This window comes from Coenobita brevimanus, chromosome 8 (genome assembly GCF_032717465.1).
Source record: "Coenobita brevimanus isolate Jiangsu-jjx chromosome 8, ASM3271746v2, whole genome shotgun sequence".
NCBI classification, from domain to species: Eukaryota; Metazoa; Arthropoda; class Malacostraca; order Decapoda; family Coenobitidae; genus Coenobita; species Coenobita brevimanus.
This window is the reverse complement of record NC_136961.1, coordinates 30,628,414-30,649,189: the sequence shown is the minus strand read 5'-3', so window position 1 is coordinate 30,649,189 and position 20,776 is coordinate 30,628,414. Positions and strand designations below refer to the sequence as shown.

At 39.6% G+C, this 20,776-nt stretch overlaps 1 protein-coding gene across 1 annotated transcript in view; it reads left to right on the top strand.

Moving 5' to 3' along the window:
- The window catches only part of LOC145407276 (glutamate receptor 2-like), a 551,600-nt gene that overhangs the window by 478,657 nt on the left and 52,167 nt on the right, over positions 1-20,776 (top strand). Inside the window, exon 7 of the mRNA XM_080278314.1 lies at positions 10,915-11,095. Coding sequence (XP_080134440.1) covers positions 10,915-11,095 — 181 coding nt within the window. The remainder of the gene's footprint in view (positions 1-10,914; positions 11,096-20,776) is intronic.

Sequence of the window (20,776 nt, the reverse complement as noted above, 5' to 3'; positions counted from 1 at the left end):
ACAGTTTAAGTTAATTTCTAGTCTGGTATTATGATCACTGTTGCCAAATTCTTCAGCAACATCATACATATCTAGTAGATCACTGCCTGTTGCTAGGTTAAGGTCGTATACAATAATGCCATGCGTCGTTGTATTGGCTATCTGACTTAAAAGTACATCGTTTACCAGTTCGGACAATTTGATAAGGTTAGGTTAGTTTAGTTTAGGTAATGTTAGATCAGGTGAAGGTTACGTGCACATGAATTTTGCCACTCAATATTTGGATTACTAAAATCCCGCAAATAACGTAGTCCTTGTATTCTATGACTGAATTAATTCCGTCATGTAACAACAATATTTTTCTTCGTCTAACATACTTGGTTTGTATATATATCCAAAAAGAATGGGTTTATAACTCGGTGAAAATTTCGACATGCAAAGAATCGTATGATTTAACATCCAGTTCACCGATCCGTATTGTGTTTGTGTTTATTAGAGTATACTAAAACCGCTCCCGGTTTTGTGTATTCGCGATTTTTCAAATATTTCGTAGTTTTGTAGCGATGCTTCTCAAAAAAGGTGCTTGTCACAAGGATTTAACTATTCTGTAATCATAATTTTGTCGGGCTTTTCGGAAGTTGCTTAAGAAATTAATTCGTCTCGGTTTGGAAAAATTCATATACATTCCATTCATAGTATGGCTGGATCTGGCAGGGCTGTGAGTCACTCTGAAATCAGCCCTGCATAATCTTTTAAATCTTCTTTCATTATGGAGATACTCTTACGAGCCATTGATGTGACTCTCTCACTCTCCCCACAAGTCACCTGATTGTCTACTTGCACCTGAGGTGAGGCCAGATCCACCTTGTGGTCTGACCTCGCCTCTCCTACCCTAGTACCATTGGCCTTAGGGAGTTGATTGTTAACAATTATGCCATTAACTGCCCTCTCTATTTCTACCTAATGCATGCATACCACTGTCATCTGGATCCCTACTTTAACTTAGATTTTCCTTCTTCTTGAGGCGAAGGGTGCCTGTACCATAAAAAATTGTCCCAAACATCGGACCCTCCTTTCATCACAGACCATCTAGCCAACTATTGACTACTGTCATTCTATTGTGAAATACAGAACCAATGTCAAATCTTGGTTACAGGTCACAGACAACTAACTTCCTACAGTGTTCCTTGAACTTCCTAGTGAGGTCTATATATTTCCCAAGTATCTTCTCTGACCTGCCTGAATCTATTTTATTAGTACTTACTGCAGTAACAATGGCCGAGCCCTCTGAGGTGTTGCTGACTAAGTCATGAACTCGCTCAGTCACATCCTGTATCCTACACCCAGGAAAACAAAAACGTTTTCTCTTGGAACCATTAGTACAATGCTCCTTTTTCTGACGCCTGATCGACGAATCCCTGTCAGATATGAGGCTAGGGACATCCTGCACTTCATTATAATACATACATTCCTATCAGTGCATCTTAGCTTGCACACTTCCTTGACTAAGTGGATGCCATCATTATCATCTGTCTTGGTCTCAGTCTTAACTAGCCTAGTTTCTAAGTTGCAGATCTTGCCTAACACATTTGCCTCCACTTCCGCTGCACGCACTGCCTAAGCACTCTTCATTCAGTCTCCTTCCCCCAACGTTTCAACTTAACACAATTTCCGCATTATTTTTCCTAATTCATAACCAAGACTACTCACAAACTCACAAAATAAATAACACATATTAACCTTCTTCATTCACGATGAAATCTCTTATAAACTCCTTGGAGCACACACAGCAGCAGAATGGTTGGGCAGGTGTCATATTACGCAGGGATTTGGGAACAGCAGCGAAAGCATGTCTTCACCTAAGAAAATCAGAGAGCTGGCTGAGAGCTTAGACGTCATACTGAGAGAGAGAGAGAGAGAGAGAGAGAGAGAGAGTTTGTGTACATGATTTTTTTTTTCTTAAGTCATGCATTGCAGTATTTTAAATCCTTTACTTACGTTGGATATTTTTTTTTATTTCACAGTCAATAATTCCATAAAATTACGACAATGCATTAAAATATTCAGGGTTATTTAAAATATTTTTTTCCACTACAGTACAAATTTAACATTTTTCATTTATTGTTGGATTAATGCCATCAGAATTTTTAGATATCTCTAGTTATATATATATATATATATATATATATATATATATATATATAGAGTTACTGGTGTTCATGTAACTACAACAATACATGTTAAAGGTCTTAAAACTTTAAAGACCATTTTCCCTGATAACACCTTTTTGAACTGAAAACAATACAGTTTTGCTACATTTTGTGAAAATCATTTGCTGAAAGTGGTACTTGTACCCCCCCCAAAAAAAAAATGTATTAGTTAAATTCTGATATATGAAAAAAAAAAAATGCATTAACCCCTCTGTGGCCGAAGGCCCGGAATTTTCCGTGCACGCCAGACCAACGCCGGGGCCATTTTTTGAAGTTTCGAAAATTGATTTTTTTTCTTGCCATATTCAAGAGAAAGTTCAGATGCACCTAACAGTGCAAATCCCAGCTTCCTAGATGCATTTTATGGCTTGCAATGGAACGCAGAAGTTGCAGAAATATTTGCAACCGATATTCGCCGCCCAGGGACGCTGCCGCAATGCAACTGGGCAGGTGTTGTTATATTTTTTTATCTCCCAAAACAATACGAATGGTACTGAAATGTTGTGCATATATGAGATATGATGATATCGAATGATTTCAGTACATAATCTGTTAGGAATGGCTGGAAAAAAAAATTGTTATGAATACTTTTTCACCTTTTTGATATAAAATGTTTATATTTTCGAGTTATTTTTTACGTTATCGTTGTGCCCATGCTTGGAAAAGGGAGCGAAGGAGTTGAATTTTCGGTAGTAAATGAGAAAACTGCACGTCCTCCAAGGTTAGACTCTGCCACAGGAGAATAAAGTGGAGGGTGAGATCCGATTAGCAATGCGAAAGTTGAGGCGCAACTTCGAGCTCCCACACCACGAGCATGGCTAAAAATAGAATCGTAATGCAGTTTCAGAAGTCTAATTATTACGAATACAGATATAAAGCAGAAATAAATAAGTTTACAGATGGAGGAAAACGTATTTATTCCGTAATAAATTTTCGTCTTTATCATTTTACGTTCATCTGTATCATTTTACCTTGTTATTTTCGCAATATATATTGCTGTCTCGTAAACAGGGTGGTTGTATGTGTTTTGCAAGGGAGGAAAAAGATTGTATCTTCTACTGGGTCGAGATAATGGGTGTAACCATGTGTTTGTAGGCATGGCCACGAGCGAAAAAATCGTACATCCACTCGTCATGACGGCAGGTGGTGAACTGACAGATGATATGTGAAAGGGTGAAGTCAACGTCAGTCTCATGTCCCAGATTTTCGTTCACTTCCCGAAGGTTTTCACAGTTTTCTACAAGTTGCACTGCATCAAACGATCCAAACCATTACAGCAAACCTGAGCAAATAGGTAAAGATACCAAGACAAAAATGTATTTTTCACTTCTTATCATGTCTTTTTTGTATGTGCCAGTATTAATTTATAATCATAAACAGGTGGTTGTGTGTGTTTTGCAAGAGAGGACAAAGACGATATGTTCTGCCTGGGTAGAGATAATGGGTGTAGTTGTGCTTGTTTAGGCATGGCTAGGAGCGAAAAAATCGAAAGTCCACTTATCACAGCAGCAGGCTTTGAACTGCTTGATAAGGTGTATGGGAGTGTAGTGTAGGTGTGAAGACGTTCAGAATGTTCGTTCACTTCCCCAAAATTTTTGCAGCTTTTTATAGGCCACGCTCAAACGACGCCTGCGGCCATTGATTGGCTAAACGTCATTTGACACAAGCGGCCACGGAGGGGTTAAGGATTTGGATGTCCCAGATGCGTATTTTTTTCTTCTGGTACACTTAGTCATTCTGTCATACTGGCAGCCTTGGAGTGAGAACAGCGAGAAATGACTTCGCAATGTCGTGTTTTCGCTCGTTAATAGACAAGACGGTTCTGCTAACCAGACCAGTAAGTCATCAGATAGGCCATGTTATAAAAAAAAAAAAAAATGAAGAAGAGGGAAATGGATCATTTGCAATATTCATTCAGAATCTAAGCGCCAAATTTTAATGAATTCAGACTATTAATATTTGCACCCTTTGGTTGTAATCAGTATATAGCCTACAAAATGTCGTAGGACTTCAGTTAATAGTTTTAGCTGATGATTCTTTGCCGATTATTTAATAAAGAATGCTATATGAGCACTGATTCCATATTCAACCGTTATAGAGTTTGGGTTATGGATAGCCTTAACCCCTATGCACCAGTTGACATGTATAGCCATCACGATTTTGGGCGTGGAGCAATGCCAGTTGATGTGTATTCCCTCCACCCTTTGAACTTTAACTTATCCTTACCCACTGACGGGATCACTGGGGGATACTTTCATTTAAAAGAGGAGGAGTTGGTGAGTCTAATGTATCTTTAATTTTTCTCCACCTGTTATAGTTTGGCAGATATTAGGGTTTGAATTAAGAGTATTTTTCCAAAATCACGGAAATCCCCCGTAGGGAGGAGTATGTGACACCAGAAAACCCCCGGTGTGTAGTTATGGCCTTAATTCGTCTCCCTCCGGGATCCCCTAGTGCATTTGGCCTACATTATGGCTGACAATTGAATCTATCTTTATATAACATTTTCTGTGATTTTTCTATGCTCTACACCTCGGTGGTCGTGGAGTAAGACAGTAAATAATTAATCTTGGTAACAGTGTAGGAACTGGGCTGCAGATATGGTCATGTGGGGGAAGGAGAGGGTAGTTGTTGGAAATAGTGTGTTGCCACTTACTGTATCTATATATATAAAAGATCAGCGTAGTTTGTTTCTCTGTCCTTGAATCACTCTCAAACCAAGGGCCAGAAACCCCGAGACCCATATATATATTATGAATCAGGGTGACTCAAGGATGGTTTTAGGGGGGTCAATATTTAGATGTGGGTCATTCGAAGTCACTGGTAGTTTATTTTTCTTTTTTGGTCCGGGCAACGCCGGTTACCCCTGCAGCCCAATTTTGGGCTTGGAGTCTCACTTGAGCTCCAGTTCGGACACAGGCTATGTGTGGTTGATCTTCGAGGTCATTTGTGGTCACCAATTGTAGGTCATTTGAGGCCACTTGTAATACACTGTTGACCAACTGGAGCCAGCAGCCCAATTTTTGGCATGGAGATCCACATGACTTCCAGTTCGGACATAGGCTATTTGAGGTCACCAGTCTGAGGCCATTTGAGGACACTGGTAATAGTAAACAAGTGCCCACAAATACTGTGCACTGGTCTGCAAAAACTGAAATAGAAAGTTCCTGGGCCTCTGATTATCCTTCTCTAAAACTTAGGAGGTACATGGTCTTTCTGGTGTAGAAAGAAAAATTGAACTAAAACATGTTGGATTAGAGTGTTGTTTTTTTGGGGCCTGGCAACGCCAGATACCCTTGGTATTATGTAATATAACAATACATTAGTTAAGTTTTTAATACCGCATCGATTCTCTCTATACCAAACCTTGTCTGTCAGTGTTCTTCTCTATCCTCGCATTCCTTCCTCATACATACGATGGGTACACAGAACCCGTCTAGTTATATACCCTGACCTTTTTATTTCCAACTTCTATGCAAAAGTCAAATAGACGTCTCAGTTTTTCATTTACACAGCTCCTCAGTTCAGATCTGTTTTTCTTAGCCAGTATTTCCTGTTGCCTGTACACTCCATTTTTTTTTTCTCAGTCCAATATGTCCAAGCTTTCTGAAATGAGAAAGATCAACTTTTTGAGGCTATAATCCTGAAAAAAAAAAAATCTTTAAATGTATTATAAGCTTGCTGATGACAACACTTGTACCAATGCCTTACAAATATACTTTTTTTTTTCTGGCCGGAGGTAGTTTGCCCCTATTCTATTAGACTCGTTTTTCACCAAAACAGAGTCATATCAGAAGTCACCTTTTACCTAACTGAACGCTTGAGTAACACAGACAATCTACATTTGCCATTCTCAGTGTCCTGTGACTAAACTCACCTCGGTCATACTGTTAGTGTTAGACTTAACAGAACACTTGAGTTATATGATCATGGAAGTGCTCATGGTAACAGCATTAACACTCTCTGACTCAATCTTGCGATAATAAAGTCTAACATTAGCTGCAGTAAAATACTAGAATTGTGGAGACCAGTACAATGTTAAACAGTTTCACTCGTATTAGATACAATCAGCTCGAAGAAAAGACTTATTCTTGATGCTACACCTGAAAAATGTATTCAGCTCGCTACTGGGCACCGTCACCTTTCAAGTAGTGTACTTTGCCCACCCCATCAAAAAAAGAAAAAAAAAAAAGCAAATCAAAGTACTGGATGCATTATGAAATGATTTATAAATGACGTTCACACATTCAGTTCAAGGAATATATGTTTTTATTCCTGCTTTCTCCAAGTGATTATTGTCAGGTTATGGAAACTTTGAAACGAGTGATTAGGTGCATTATTATATAACTTTCTTACTGCTGGAGAGACTTCTTAAATTATTACAGTCGAGTGGTAGCAAGAACACAATTGACGTTTTCAGAGTAATTAACTTTGTTTCATTGTTTTGAACAGTTTACTGAGTGCAGGAAGTGGAGTTCTGTCGCAAAATAGGTAAAGTACTACGTGATGTCCTGCGTTTAGACTTTTTAAACATTTTCCCCTCACTCTCTACTGCTGCCCCTGGATAAAAGGCAGTTGTCGCCAGGGATTCACACTGAATAAAGACGTGTTTATGATGGTTCATGGGTTTTCTAGACTGTAGGATTATCACTGAAATCATAAGTACTATTTGGGTATTCTTGTAGCCTCACAACACAAGCTCAGCATTAAGTAACAGGTCTCGTCCGGTGTCATGTCCTGTCTACATCGTCTGTTTAATCAGATACAACATTCTGGGGGTGAACAGAAACTGTGGCACACGAGCATACAGTAAGCAACGACAGTTCATTTACGACTGCACTGCGTTTACTTGTCAGTCACATCCCTGCTGAGGGAGGTCACCTTGACGCTGTGGCGGGGCTCGAGGAGTGGCTGCCATTGCTACCTATTCTGGAGGCCTGCCTACCTTGGATGGTTCGGCATCTGTCTGCCTCATGGACCAAGCATTCCCCCTACATCACTGATAGAGGACGCCAGCCAGTGATGTTACTTGTCCCTGTCCATCTTCCATCTTGGGTTTTTTGCCTTCTCACGTGTTTGCCCTGTGCTGGCTTCCTTTGTTGAAGATGAGTTGGGTGTCTTAAATTCCGGTAAGATGATATATTTCCACAGCCAGACTGGGTCTTTTACTGCCGTTGATTTGTCCCTGTATGTGGCTGATGCCGTGGTAGACTTTAACTGGGATGTGTTGCCAGACCTGTATGGCAGCAACCATTATCCATTGCTTTTAACTGCTGCTTAGGGTGGACCTCAGCCTCGTCTTCCTCACTGGCGTCGTGATAAGGTAGACTAGCCACTTTTCATGGAATTAAGTTCCACTGACTATTCTGTGAATGATTTTGGCTGTATTACTTAGGCAGTCTTATTTCACTGACGTATTGCACCCAGTGGCCCCGTTATCTACTCCTAGAACGAAAGGTCAGTTTCTTAAACGTCCAAGTCCTTGGTGGAACAGTGGATGCAGTTCTTTAGTGAGAACCAAACGAGTCACCTTCTCTCAACTTCACTACCACCTTGGGGATCCTCATTATTTGGTGGTGTATCAGAGAGTGTGAGCTTATGTGCGGCAGGTTTTAAATGAGGCCAGACGTTCATCTTGAAAGGGTTTTATTTCCTCCATCAGTTCGAGGACTTGTCTCACTCAGGTTTGGAACCAGGAGAGGAAAATTTATGGACAATTTACCATTCCCTCTCCTCCTGTTTCATCTGCAGCAGGTGGAACTGTGGCTGATTCTTTTGTTTCTGCCAAATTGCTTGTTGATTATTATGGCTGTGTGTCACAGAAGGATAACAGATTCGCCTCAGCATGCCACCGTCGGCGCCCAGAGTCTTGTGGTCTTAGTTTTGGTCTCTTCTGGGGGCTGGGGAGAGTCGTATTATGCCCCTTTATCTATTTCTGAACTCCAGGCAGCTTTGTTGCAGTGCCATAATTCCTCTTCTGGCTGTGATGATAATCCTTGTGCCGTATTACGGTGCGTCACCTGTCAGATGAGCTTTCACTTTTGCAGTCATTGTTTAATAAGGTCTGGTGTTCTGGTGAGTTACTGGTTTCTTGGTGTTGCTGCAGTTATTCCCATCTCCAAGCCAGGTAAAGACCACCTACAAGTGATGAATTATTGGCCCATTTCTCTGACTACTTGTATGTGTAAGGTCTTGGAAAAGATGGTTAATGGTCGGCTTGTGCGATTTTTTAAGAGAAGTGACTTATTATTCCCTGTCCAATATGGTTTTCATAAAATTTGATCTACCTCTGATGCCATACTGCCCTTGGAATCTTCTGTCTGTGAGGATTTCTCCACTAACCAACATGAAGTCATGATCTTCTTTGATCTGGAGAATGCATATGACACTGCCTGGTGTCATGGCATTTTACTTTCTCTTCATGAATTTGGTCTTCATGGGAATTTGCCTATTTCTATTCATCATTTTGTATCTAACCATTTTTTAAGGGAGCCAGTTGGGGGGGGGGGAGGTGCTTTCAAATGCCTGTGCACTTGTAGATGAGGAACTGCTAGGGAGTATCCTTAGTGTTACTTCCTTTGCTGTGGCCATGAACAGTGTAATCAATATATTTCCAAGTGGTTTACGTGGCTCACTATAATATAGATGATCTTTCAGCGTCCGTCACTGTGTCAAGAATGCCTCTGATAGAGAGGAAGTTGCAGTTGGCTCTTAATAGAATTTCCCAGTGGACTGGGTCTCGTGGTTTCCGTTTTTCTTGTACAAAGACATTGGTTATACATTTTTGTTGTCTTTAGGAGGTTCACTCAGACCCTGACTTTTATTTTTATGGTAGGAGAATCTCCTGCATGGAAGAGACTCCGTTTTTTTGTTCTTCTATTTGATTGACGACTGATTTCGTTTCCTTAAATTCGTTATGTCAAGGAAGTTAGTAGTAAGGCCTTCAGTCTTCTGAGAGCTTTGGCTCATACCTCTTGGGGTGCTGACTGACAGACCCTCCTCCTCTTGTAAAGGTCCCTTATTCTTTCTAAACATGAATATGGATGTGAGAGCTACTCCTCTGCTACAGATGCCCATCTCCGGATGTTAGATTCAGTGCATCATGCTGGTGTGTATCTGGCAACTGTGGCATTCAGGTCATCTCTGATTTCGAGTTTGTTGATGAATACTGATGCCCTTCCTTTGGATTTATGTTACCGGTCGATGATTGGGTGTTGGTATCAACTTTGCTGCCTTGTGGACTCAGTGTCTTGTGTCATAATCTCCCAGGACTCTTAATCTTATGTTTTTGACACTTGTCATTGTTTCCCGTAGCCCTTAGGTTGCAGGGTCCAGTCTGTCATGTCAGCCTTGTCTGTTCCAAGACTGGCAGTTTGTCCACATCGGATACTGAGGGTGGGTTTTAAGCTACTTCCTTGTGTAACATTCTGTACGTCCATTGTTGGTAAAAAGAGCTCACTTTCCTCTCAGGTATCCCTCGCTCTCATTTTAGAACATGCCTCAACTCATGAAGACTTTGTTTCTGTCTATACTGACGGATCGAAGACTGATACTGGAGCTGGCTTTGGTGTCATCTTTCCTTCTTTCAGTCGGAGTGGTAATCTTCCTGGTATATCGCTTCAGTATATAACGCGGAACTGACTGCAGTTTTATTTGCTCCAAATAATTTCTCACTCCTCCAATCTGTATTTATGATTTTTAGTGGCTCCCACGGTCCTCTGTCCACACTGAAGTCTTTTAATTAATCTCATCCACTGGTTTTATCAGTTTTTAAGTGGCTTTTCTCCTTGGCCACCATGGCCATCATGTGGGCTTTTGTTGGATTCCTGCCCATGTGGGGGCGTTCGGAAATGAGTGGGCTGATATGCTAGCTAAGGCTGCGTTGGCATGCCCTCCTGCTTCTGTCGGATCCCATCCACCCCTGCATCGGCTACCTGCATAAGATTTTTACGCTTTCATTGCTAAACAGATTTGCCATAGTTTATGGTTCTTATAGTTAGCAAGACCGCTGAAATGCAGTAGGGTCTAGAAAGATGCATGTTATTTTGCTGTGAGGTGGGGTCCTCCATTATCGAGACTTGTTTCGCTTTTGGGAGACTGCTTTGTGCCCGTTACTCTCATGGGTTGTTTATTGAAGGGTTTTCCCCCTCCATTCTGTAAGGATTGCTTGGTCTCCTTGACATTTCGGCACGTGCTGGTGAAGTGCTCCAGTCTTGAGGATTTATGCCATCAGTACCTCTCCGAGCACTGGGTGAACGATGAGGTGTGCCATAATTCTTCGGTGCTTGGGGAGAGGGCCCGTGGCATGGGAGGGGGAACTCCCACCCTTGTGAAGGCAGCTGTACTGCTACATAAGATTTAGTACCCGGTGTTTTTTAAGTACTTCGTTTTGGTGTTTTAGTGATTTTGCTGTGTTCTCATGTGTTTTAGTTATATTTTTTTTTAGTGCTTTAGATCTTTGCCTGCTCTTGCTCTCTGTTGGCGTCTTTTACCTTTATGTCCAGCGGCATATGAAACTGTCAGTTCCGTTGCCAGTTTCTTTTATCATATTTAATCAGCAATAATAATGTCCGTCGCTTTCCTCCATAAAGCATCATAAAATCATGTACTGGTAGGGAATAATAACAAATCCCTTTAATCGATATTCTGTAGTATTAAAAAATGAGAAGAAAAACAGATAAAGTCTTCGGCGAGTAATTTCTCTTCATTCTATATGCATTTTCAGAGTGCGAAAACAGGTGTATTTCGTGAGCTGGGTGACCTGCTGGACACTGAGCGTGTGGTTTACAATGCCTTTGGTGATATGCCGGCCAGCATGAACACTTTGGTCAGGTCCGGCACTCATATACTTTTTGATGTTGACAGCAACTTTTGGAATATGATGGGGGTGGACTTCTCTCGCACTGGTAAGAAGAATTATGTCAACAGAAATACAGGGGAATCCACATATTAAGCACTCTTTGTCACCTGCCGGAGAACACTCAGCTTTAATGATGTGTACCCTGCTTTACTTCATAATTCCCCTAATATTTCACATGTTTTCTAGTGCTGTTGCTTCACGTTTGATTCCTCGATTAAGTATTGGTTTTACAAAGCAACGACCGTCTCTCTGTTATTCACACTATCAAACTGAGCGGTCTTCACCCTAAATATTATTATAACTGTGCAGTGCAAACCTATGAGCAATAGTTCGCAGACAAACCTTTGTCAATACTGAGTCCAAACTGCCGCATTCTTTATTCCTCCCACAACGAGGGAATATTTTTCCCTATCATAACTTATTTTGTTGTGTGGTTCAAATTGCTATCACATAAAGAGTTTCATTCAGTACCTTCCATTGCTATGATCGACAGAGAAGTGTCAGTGAACTATTCCTCATTGCTGAAGATTTTTAGAAGTATCAGTGACATATTTCACCTGAAACTATACATATAAACCACCTCAAGCTAATGACATTTATTTTCTTAATCTTGTTACCCAAGACATTATTGTCCATTCTTAATTTTTTTTGACTGATGTTAAATTTATTCTTCGTTACTCCCTGAATCACTAGAGCTTTCTGCTAAGCTGAGTATAATGTTTGTTATTAGCAAGAAATAAATCTATCTATCTATCTATCTATTGCCAGACGCCTCAATCCCGTTTGGGGTGGCCACAAACAAATCGCCTCCAAGTCGCCCTGTCCCCCGCCATTTCACTGCCCTGCTCCCAACTCACACACCCCTCTCTCATATATCTCTCCACCCCATCCCTCCATCTCATCCTCGGCCTCCCCCTCCCTCTTCCCCCCTCTACCTCACTCACATACACTCTCTTCGTCAGTCTTTCACCCTCCATCCTCTCCACATGGCCAAACCACCTCAGTGTGTTCCTCATAACGCTTCCTATCACATCCACATCAACACCACAACGCTCCTTTATATCCTCATTCGTCCGCCTGTCTCTCCACGTGACTCCACAGGCTCCTCTTAAATAACTCATTTCCACTGCTCTCACTCTTGACTTGTGTCCTTCCAACAATGTCCAAGCTTCACTTCCGTACGTTAGAGTTGGTATCACAATACTGTCATGTAGTAACTTTTTCACTTCCATGCTCACTTCCCTGTTTCTTATCACTGCTTTCAAGGAACCAGCCAGCAACCTTTCTTCCCTGCTGTACCCTTTCAAGCACTTCACCCTCCAAACCTCCATCCTTACTCATCACACTACCCAAATACTTAAACGTACTCACATTTTCCAATTCCTTACCATCCAATAAATGCTGAAATATAATGATGAAAGATGTCACTACTGGATACGGTTGTGCCTTCAGTACGGTGACGCTTTATACTCACTAATCATTGGCTACCGCTAAACTATTTTTATGGGTAGCTACAAATGACACCTCACACTAAAGTAGCTAAAAGCACTGAAACAAACACTTGTAAGTACGATTCACTAGCACGTGCGCCGTGTCCACTGTTAGTACACTAGGGAAAGTGTAGCTTTGGTATTTTATTCCACGATGTGCGTCTTACATCTGATAATTCTGTCTTTCTGTTCCCATGCACAAAAACAATACAAAAACACTTCCAAACATTCAGTCACAAATCGTCAACACCTCTGCTAGTCCATGCCGTCCTCCCTCATGTAGGCTACTCCGCCAGTCTTAAAGTCACCTCAATCTGGATCTTATCACCATGCCCATTTTTTTTTTTTTTATGTGTCCGACTCTGGGCATAAATTTCACAGCCTGCTCTCAAACCCCAGTAGTCCTCCTACATAACATACTCCTCTCTATATGTCACCACTTCGGCGCTAATACCCACCGTCCATATTGAATGCATGCTAGGGCTGCCTCATACAGGACTGGTGTATTGGTATTAGCTGGAGTGTTTTTACGACATGTCAGCGGGTCTTCTGGTAGATCGGGAAAGTCTAATTTAATGAAATTTAAATCCTTAAACTGTTCCCTGCCCCAGCGGGGATTTGAACCTGCGTCCAGTAGGACTACCGATTGAGCCACCACCTTGTAGGCCACCTCTCTACCGATTGAGTCACCGCCTCCCCCATTATTATGTACATAAAGGTCGTTGGTATTTATACCATTTACCACCACCTTTTACCTTGCTAGGCACTCATTAAGCACTTCCCTTCAACGATCAATTGTTTTTCTGTTCATGCTATATTCAAAAGATTTAATTTAACTTGGAATAATCTTTTGGAACTGAAAGGAACACGTATAATCTTAATTAATACCTTTACTTCCAGAGTTTGATTAAAGGTGCCGTCACACTGGGACAAAAGAGGCTAACATGTGAGCCAGTTTGACGAGCCGCTAGTCAAAGTGACCCACTGTGAGCGTGATTTCACTTGCGAGGCGAAATGGACAACAATTTTCACTCACAGCTTGTTCTTGGGATTAGAACACAAATGACTCTATATTAATTTGGTAACTGGTGAGAAAATATTCTCATATTCACAGAAGGAAACTGTAACTAAAATTGTTACATAAATATAATTTAATTCTTGTGTTTTTTATTCATTTCTAATTTTTTCTTGTGACATTAAATCAGTATTCAGACACTCTGGTGACTGGCTGCAGAGGCCGTCTGCTTTGTTTCCAAAAAAAATAAGTGAAAATCAGATTGTGACCAGTATTCGATATGTATCCTGCAGCAAGGAAAACTCTAGTTGACAGCTTTGTCGCTCTGGAGTTGCTAAATTTAGCAAGTACGAGAGACGGTTGCTGAAACTGAGGAAAAGGGAGTGGGAACTCTGAGGTGGTTTGTTTACAAATGACCAAGAGGCGCCAAGGCAGAGGACACTGTTAGCCGTTTTGGCTTGCAAATATACACGAGTATGATGGGCACTCGACTCTGCTAGCCATTTTGGCTTGCAAAACTGGCTAGCATGTTAGCCACTTTTGTCCCAGTGTGATGGCGTCTTAATCTTAATTACTGTCTTGTGGTCAGTGGATTGAAGAGGTTAAGGGAGGCATCTCCATGCTCTAAGACAACGGTTCCCAGACTGTTATTTTCTTTGGCTTCAGGACAAATACCATGACATCCATGACCCCATGCACATTTCTGTTTGTAGAATTAAAGAAAGTAACGTTGCTGTAATGAGGTTCTAAATTACGAAATGTTAAAGACTCGGGGGACTGAAATAGAGACTAGCTGTATACACATAAAACATTGTTAAAAACTGAGATGAAAACTCAGTCGGACAGTTTTATTAGAAGTTTTGCTGCCAAGTGGGTTACCAGTGTTTGAAACATACAATTGTCCAAAGAGAGGTTATCTTCCGTGTAGAATCAAATTATATTTGCAAGGAGGTACGCTGACAATCCTTTGCCAATACTGCGTTCAGGAACTAAAAAAAAATGAGATACAGTGGCGTTCAGAAATTTAGGGACGGGGGCTCAAGAAAAAAGAATGCGGTGGCAACACACAGCTTCCTGGTTATTAGGAGAGAGAGAGAGAGAGAGAGAGAGAGAGAGAGAGAATTATTACAAATGACAAGCCTAGGAAATTGATGTTTAAGTTCAGATGAGTAATGAGCGGGCCAACACGACCCTGCCAGGACCGACACGAAACGGGCAGACCACGATGGTTTTCAGAGGCTAATAACCTTTTTACTATGTGAGATAGAGAAGAGATCCTTTCATTAAGAATATATATATATATATATATATATATATATATATATATATATAGTAATGAGCGGGCCAACGCGACCCTGCCAGGACCGACACGACACGGGCAGACCACGATGGTTTTCAGAGGCTAACAACCTTTCTACTATGTGAGATAGAGAAGAGATTCTTTCATTAAGAATATATATATATATATATATATATATATATATATATATATATATATATAATAATGAGGCGGGCCAACTCGACCCTGCCAGGACCGACACGACACGGGCAGACCACGATGGTTTTCAGAGGCTAACAACCTTTCTACTATGTGAGATAGAGAAGAGATTCTTTCATTAAGAATATATATATATATATATATATATATATATATCCATCCATCCATCCACCCACCCATCATCCAATCCTACATTGCCCCATGAGGAGCGTAGAAGCCCGGGGCTAGGCAAGTTGGTCCTGACATTTAAGATGAGAGTGACCAGCCCCACTCATCCCTGAGTGGCATTACATGAGCAATCAACCCCAACCATTCCTTGGATATAAACCTTCACCGGCTCAGTCCGACTGGAGCGCAATAATTACCCACTAAACCATCAGGCACCAAAATTTGGTTATATGGTTACCACCCAGCAAACTTAATGGTTTCCTGGTGTACAGGAAACCATTTGGCTTGTCACTCAGTGTAGAGTCACCCACAGGCAGAAGGAAGAGGAAAGAAAGAAGGAAAGACAGAAGAGGGAGTGTAAAGTTACCCTTAGGCAGAAGGATAAGGAAAGAATGAAGGAAAGAAAGACAGAAGAGGATGGAAGGAAAGAAGGATGGAGGAGAGGAAAAGGCAGAAACCCGACAGTAGCACTACATCGAGTGAGTGGATGGTGAGTGCCCCCACCTACCCCAATATATATATATATATATATATATATATATATATATATATATATATATATATATATATATATATATATATATATATATATAATGTCAGTCTCGAATTCTTGTAGTAGGAATTAAAGATGAATATAGTGAGTTGATCTTAATTTACTATCTTCAGAGAAAATCTAAGTTGAGCAGGGTATGTCTTACAGAGACAATATAGTAAGTAAGTCTAGTTGGGCCCCTCTTTCTTGTTCACTCTCTCCACTACCTGTCGGTTCTAATGCTAGCCTCCTTCTGAGCTCTGCTTCCTAAATTCTGGTGAAACAGGGGTCGTGTCACGTGTGTTGCATTGTGGTTGGAAAGTTCCAGAAATCTGTGTGTGAGTATGTGTGTATGGTCACTAGGCTTTGTTCGTATGCTATCTCGCTGACAGACTACCTATATCATCCCCTGACTTGCTACTTCCTGTGTATTGTCAACATTTCCTCAGTTAACTTGCAAGATCATTTCCCTTTCCCAGGCTTGCCTGGAGCTGTCTATCTATCTATTTATCTATCTATTTATTATGATTTGTATTTATAATATGGAGTCCTGACATTGCTTGGCCGCGCCGCTGAAGGTCCTCCGACAGTAATTATCATTGACATATGCTAATCTATTAGTACATATTATTGATTATAATATTGTATACATATAGTAAATTGCAATGATTTAGTAATATTACATTTTAAACAAGTTGTACAGTGTATACATATTTGAATAAATGCAATGGTTGTTGTGTGACATTTTATAAGATGTGTATGTATAATAGACATACGCATATAATTATGCAACGGTAATACTGCTAGGTTATACATTACATATTGAGTTATCCCTTTAGTAATGTCTAATATTTCACCTAACTTGTATGATGATACTGGTAATACAGAATTGTGGTATAATTGTATGACTTATAATATTGTAGTAACATTGTGGTAATACATAATTGTAACATTTTATGAATTGTTACATAATATTGTGGTAATGCATAATTGTGTTGGCCTTATAATTGTACTCGTAGTTACATTTTGTTAATGCAACTGTTACATAATTGTGTTGGCCTTATAATTGTAGTTAAAGTTACATAAAAGTTACATCTTGTTAATGCAACTGTTACAAAATTGTTACATATTGTTTGTAGTTACATAATTGTAGTTAAAGTTACATAAAAGTTACATCTTGTTAACGCAACTGTTACATAATTGTTACATATTGTTTGTAGTTACATAATTGTAAAGTTACATAAAAGTTACATCTTGTTAATGCAACTGTTACGTAATTGTTACATATATATCGTTTGTAGTTATATAATTGTAGTTATATCAGAACTCCATATTATAATTACAAATCATAATAGATAGATAGATAAATAGATAGATAGACAGCTCTATGCGAGCCTGGGAATAGGAAATGAGCTTGCAAATTACACTGAGGAAAGCTGACGACAGTGGCCAGTAAGATGATGCAGTTAGTTGTCAGCAATCCACCCGTGAACAAAGCCCTGATGACCATACACACATACTCACACACAGGCTTCTTAAACTTTCCATCCACAACGAACACACGTGATACGTCTCCTGTTTCACCAGAATTTAGGTAAGAGAGCTCAGAAGGAGACAAGCCATACAAGAGACAGGTCGCAGGGAGAAGGGCTTGGCAACTTGAGAGAGAGACAGAGAGAGTGAGACAGAGAGACAGCTAGCGGGACCGGACTCTATACTTCGCTCTGTGTGAGAGACTTGTTAATATTTCCAAGACAAATAAAAATAGTCCCATACTATTCGTTACCTCTCCTGTCACTACATGACAAATGGGAAAGAAGATTATCTACTACAAGCTACTCCAGTATAATAACCGCTCATCCACAAGTCTAATATATATATACTCAACCACAAAGGAACCACAAAGTCTTTTATGACATTTGATAGCAGCGAATCTACGGACATTGTCTCCAAATTAAAAGCAAATTTCTACAAAAGCAGGCGAGACTCTACAAGATTAGCTTCAGTTCTACAGTGAATCCCTACAAAATACAGCCTACAATGCAAATAGTCTACAAGTCTACAAAACAACTCTATAATCTTCACGTAACTTCAAGCAGCAACAAGAAGAATATAAAACAAAGCAAGTAAAGAAGAGGAAAAACCAAAGCAACAAGCACATGAACCCCCACAACTCTCTCCCGCCTACGCTGACGCAGAGGTCAAGACGACGAAGCAAACACCAAGTCCATATTCACAACTCATCTTATTCACTCATCTTCACTCAAGTTACTCATCGCTACTAATTCACTCACCACAGTGTGGGAAGTCATCATGCATGCTTGCTGAAAAGACGCCACGTCAGTCAACTCACCACCTGCACCATCCCTAACACCATTCCCACCACGGTAAAAATTAGTGAGTTACATAGTTACTTCATTTATACAATACACAGTGATAGACAATAAGCTTCTGCACAAACATATAAAACGTGCTGTATAGTTACAGCTTAAATACACATACTTACTTCAGTTATCTGCATAACTCAAACACTAAATAATCACCAACAATAAATATTCTACACTGTATATATTCATTCATTTATTATAACATTTATTTACTACCAATGAGTGTTACCATTTATACCTACATAAAATACGTGTTTCATACATACAGCTATACATTATTATATCTACAAAGTAATAAAGAAAATATACCATCACAGTTACTCAGTGAGCGATTAAAAGAACTGTGTTAAACATTTATTACTTAACCCGCGCCGTCCCGAGGACGTACTTCCACGTCCTCACGTTTTGTCACAGCTAATCCCGAGGATGTACTTCAACGTCCTGCAATTGCAAGGTTCATAATTTCCACAATTTTCAATTTTCGCGAGTCATTTTTGGTACGTATACACGGGACACCTTCCTCAACAAGATGCCAGGCAGAGACAATGCCTTACCCAGCATGACCTCCTCCCCCCCCCTGCATGCCCTTTTCTCAGCAATTCACCTGTTATCAGTGACCTGGCCAGTATAGCCATGTCATGCCACGGTACGAAATTCAGGGCCAGAGTGATTCCCCAATCAATGACAATGTGGAGGACAAACTTTACATAGCATTAGAGGAAGAAACAGTTAGAAATGATGATCAGGCAATGTGGCAAAAAATGGTCAGGTATTAGTGAGTGAAACAATGCTTATAATGCCTATATTACTGCTTGAAAACCAATATACTCTTGTACTACATATAAATTCGTAACAGTAAATAAATAAATACCGTTTATGAGTGGTGTGAAATAGTTATCCTCCCATAGAACTCGTTTTCTTTGGTGCCAGCCTGATAGAAAACCCAGTAAGATAAGGAGGCTCTCCTACCTGTAATGAGTATTTTAAACCTCAGGTGAGCGATTTCTCTATGAATTTTCGATGTTTCTCACCAAAAGCGAAAGTTTTAGCAAAAAAAATAAAGGGTCGAAAAATGGTCGGGATTGGGGGGTACCAGTGGTCAAAAAGTGGTCGGGACGGGGCGGGTTAAAGCTACCTAGTGGAAACATATAAATTAAGTTACAAGGTAAACTAGAGAAAAAAAAATAATAATGGCCAACACAAATGACGTTAGCAAGAGTGAACATCTTCAACACAATCGTGAAGACAATGATTTCCACACAGTGCTGACACACATGTTACCCACGATAGGTACAAGTGAACAAGTCAGTGTATATAGTTAATACTGTATATAGTGTATATATATATTTTTATATAAAATAACAAAATAAGGGACTATAATATATTATTTTCAGTAATACCTGTGCAATATAAACTAAACTTTAAAAAAGTATCCCAAGGAAATTAGCAAGTAATTATGCAACCATGAACAACATGGAAAAAGCGTACACAAGCGAAGAAGAACAAACTATAGAAAATCAATACATACAAGAAAAAAAAAAGTGAGAAAGAAAAACGAGAGAAATAGAGTAAGATCACATAACAAACAAATGAAAATAAGTGTAAGTGTTACTACATATGTCAAAATACCACATAAACTACAAACAAAAAAGCAAATTGTTGTCTCCACAAGCAAGTGGCATGACACATCATCACTATCATCGACCGCAGCATATGTTAGGACTGCAATTATTACAATTATGTAACGACAAACGATTGCATTATGTTACACTTGCTACAATTATGTAACTACAAACGATATGTAACAATTATGTAACTCCATATTATAATTATGTAACGACAAACGATTGCATTATGTTACACTTATTACAATTATGTAACTACAAACGATATGTAACAGTTATGTAACGACAAACGATTGCATTATGTTACACTTGCTACAATTATGTAACTACAAACGATATGTAACAATTATGTAACGACAAACGATTGCATTATGTTACACTTTGCCAATTAACAGTTGCATTAACAAGATGTAACTTTTATGTAACTTTAACTACAATTATAAGGCCAAGACACTTATGTAATAGTTGCATTAACAAAATGTAACTACAGTTATAAGGCCAACACAATTATGCATTTCACTACAATAACCCAAGTACATACTGTATTACAGTTAAATAATTTACTTTAATGCATTTATTCAAATATGTATACTACTTGTTTAAAATGTAATATCACTGAATAATCACTTTTTACTATAAATATTATATGTATACAATATTCATACAATTATGTTACTTTTACAATATTATGTATTTCACTCAATTAGCTTATAAGTTCATTATAATGTGTATATAATATGTATTAATATGTTAGGACTATTAACTGTCGATGGTACGCCATTTTCGCGTGACCGAGCAGATATCAGAACTCCATATTATAATTACAAATCATAATAGATAGATAGATAAGTAGATAGATAGACAGCTCTATGCGAGCCTGGGAATAGAAAATGAGCTTGCATATTACACTGAGGAAAGCTGACGACAGTGGCCAGTAAGGAGATGATGCAGTTAGTTGTCAGCAATCCACCCGTGAACAAAGCCCTGGTGACCATACACACATAGTCACACA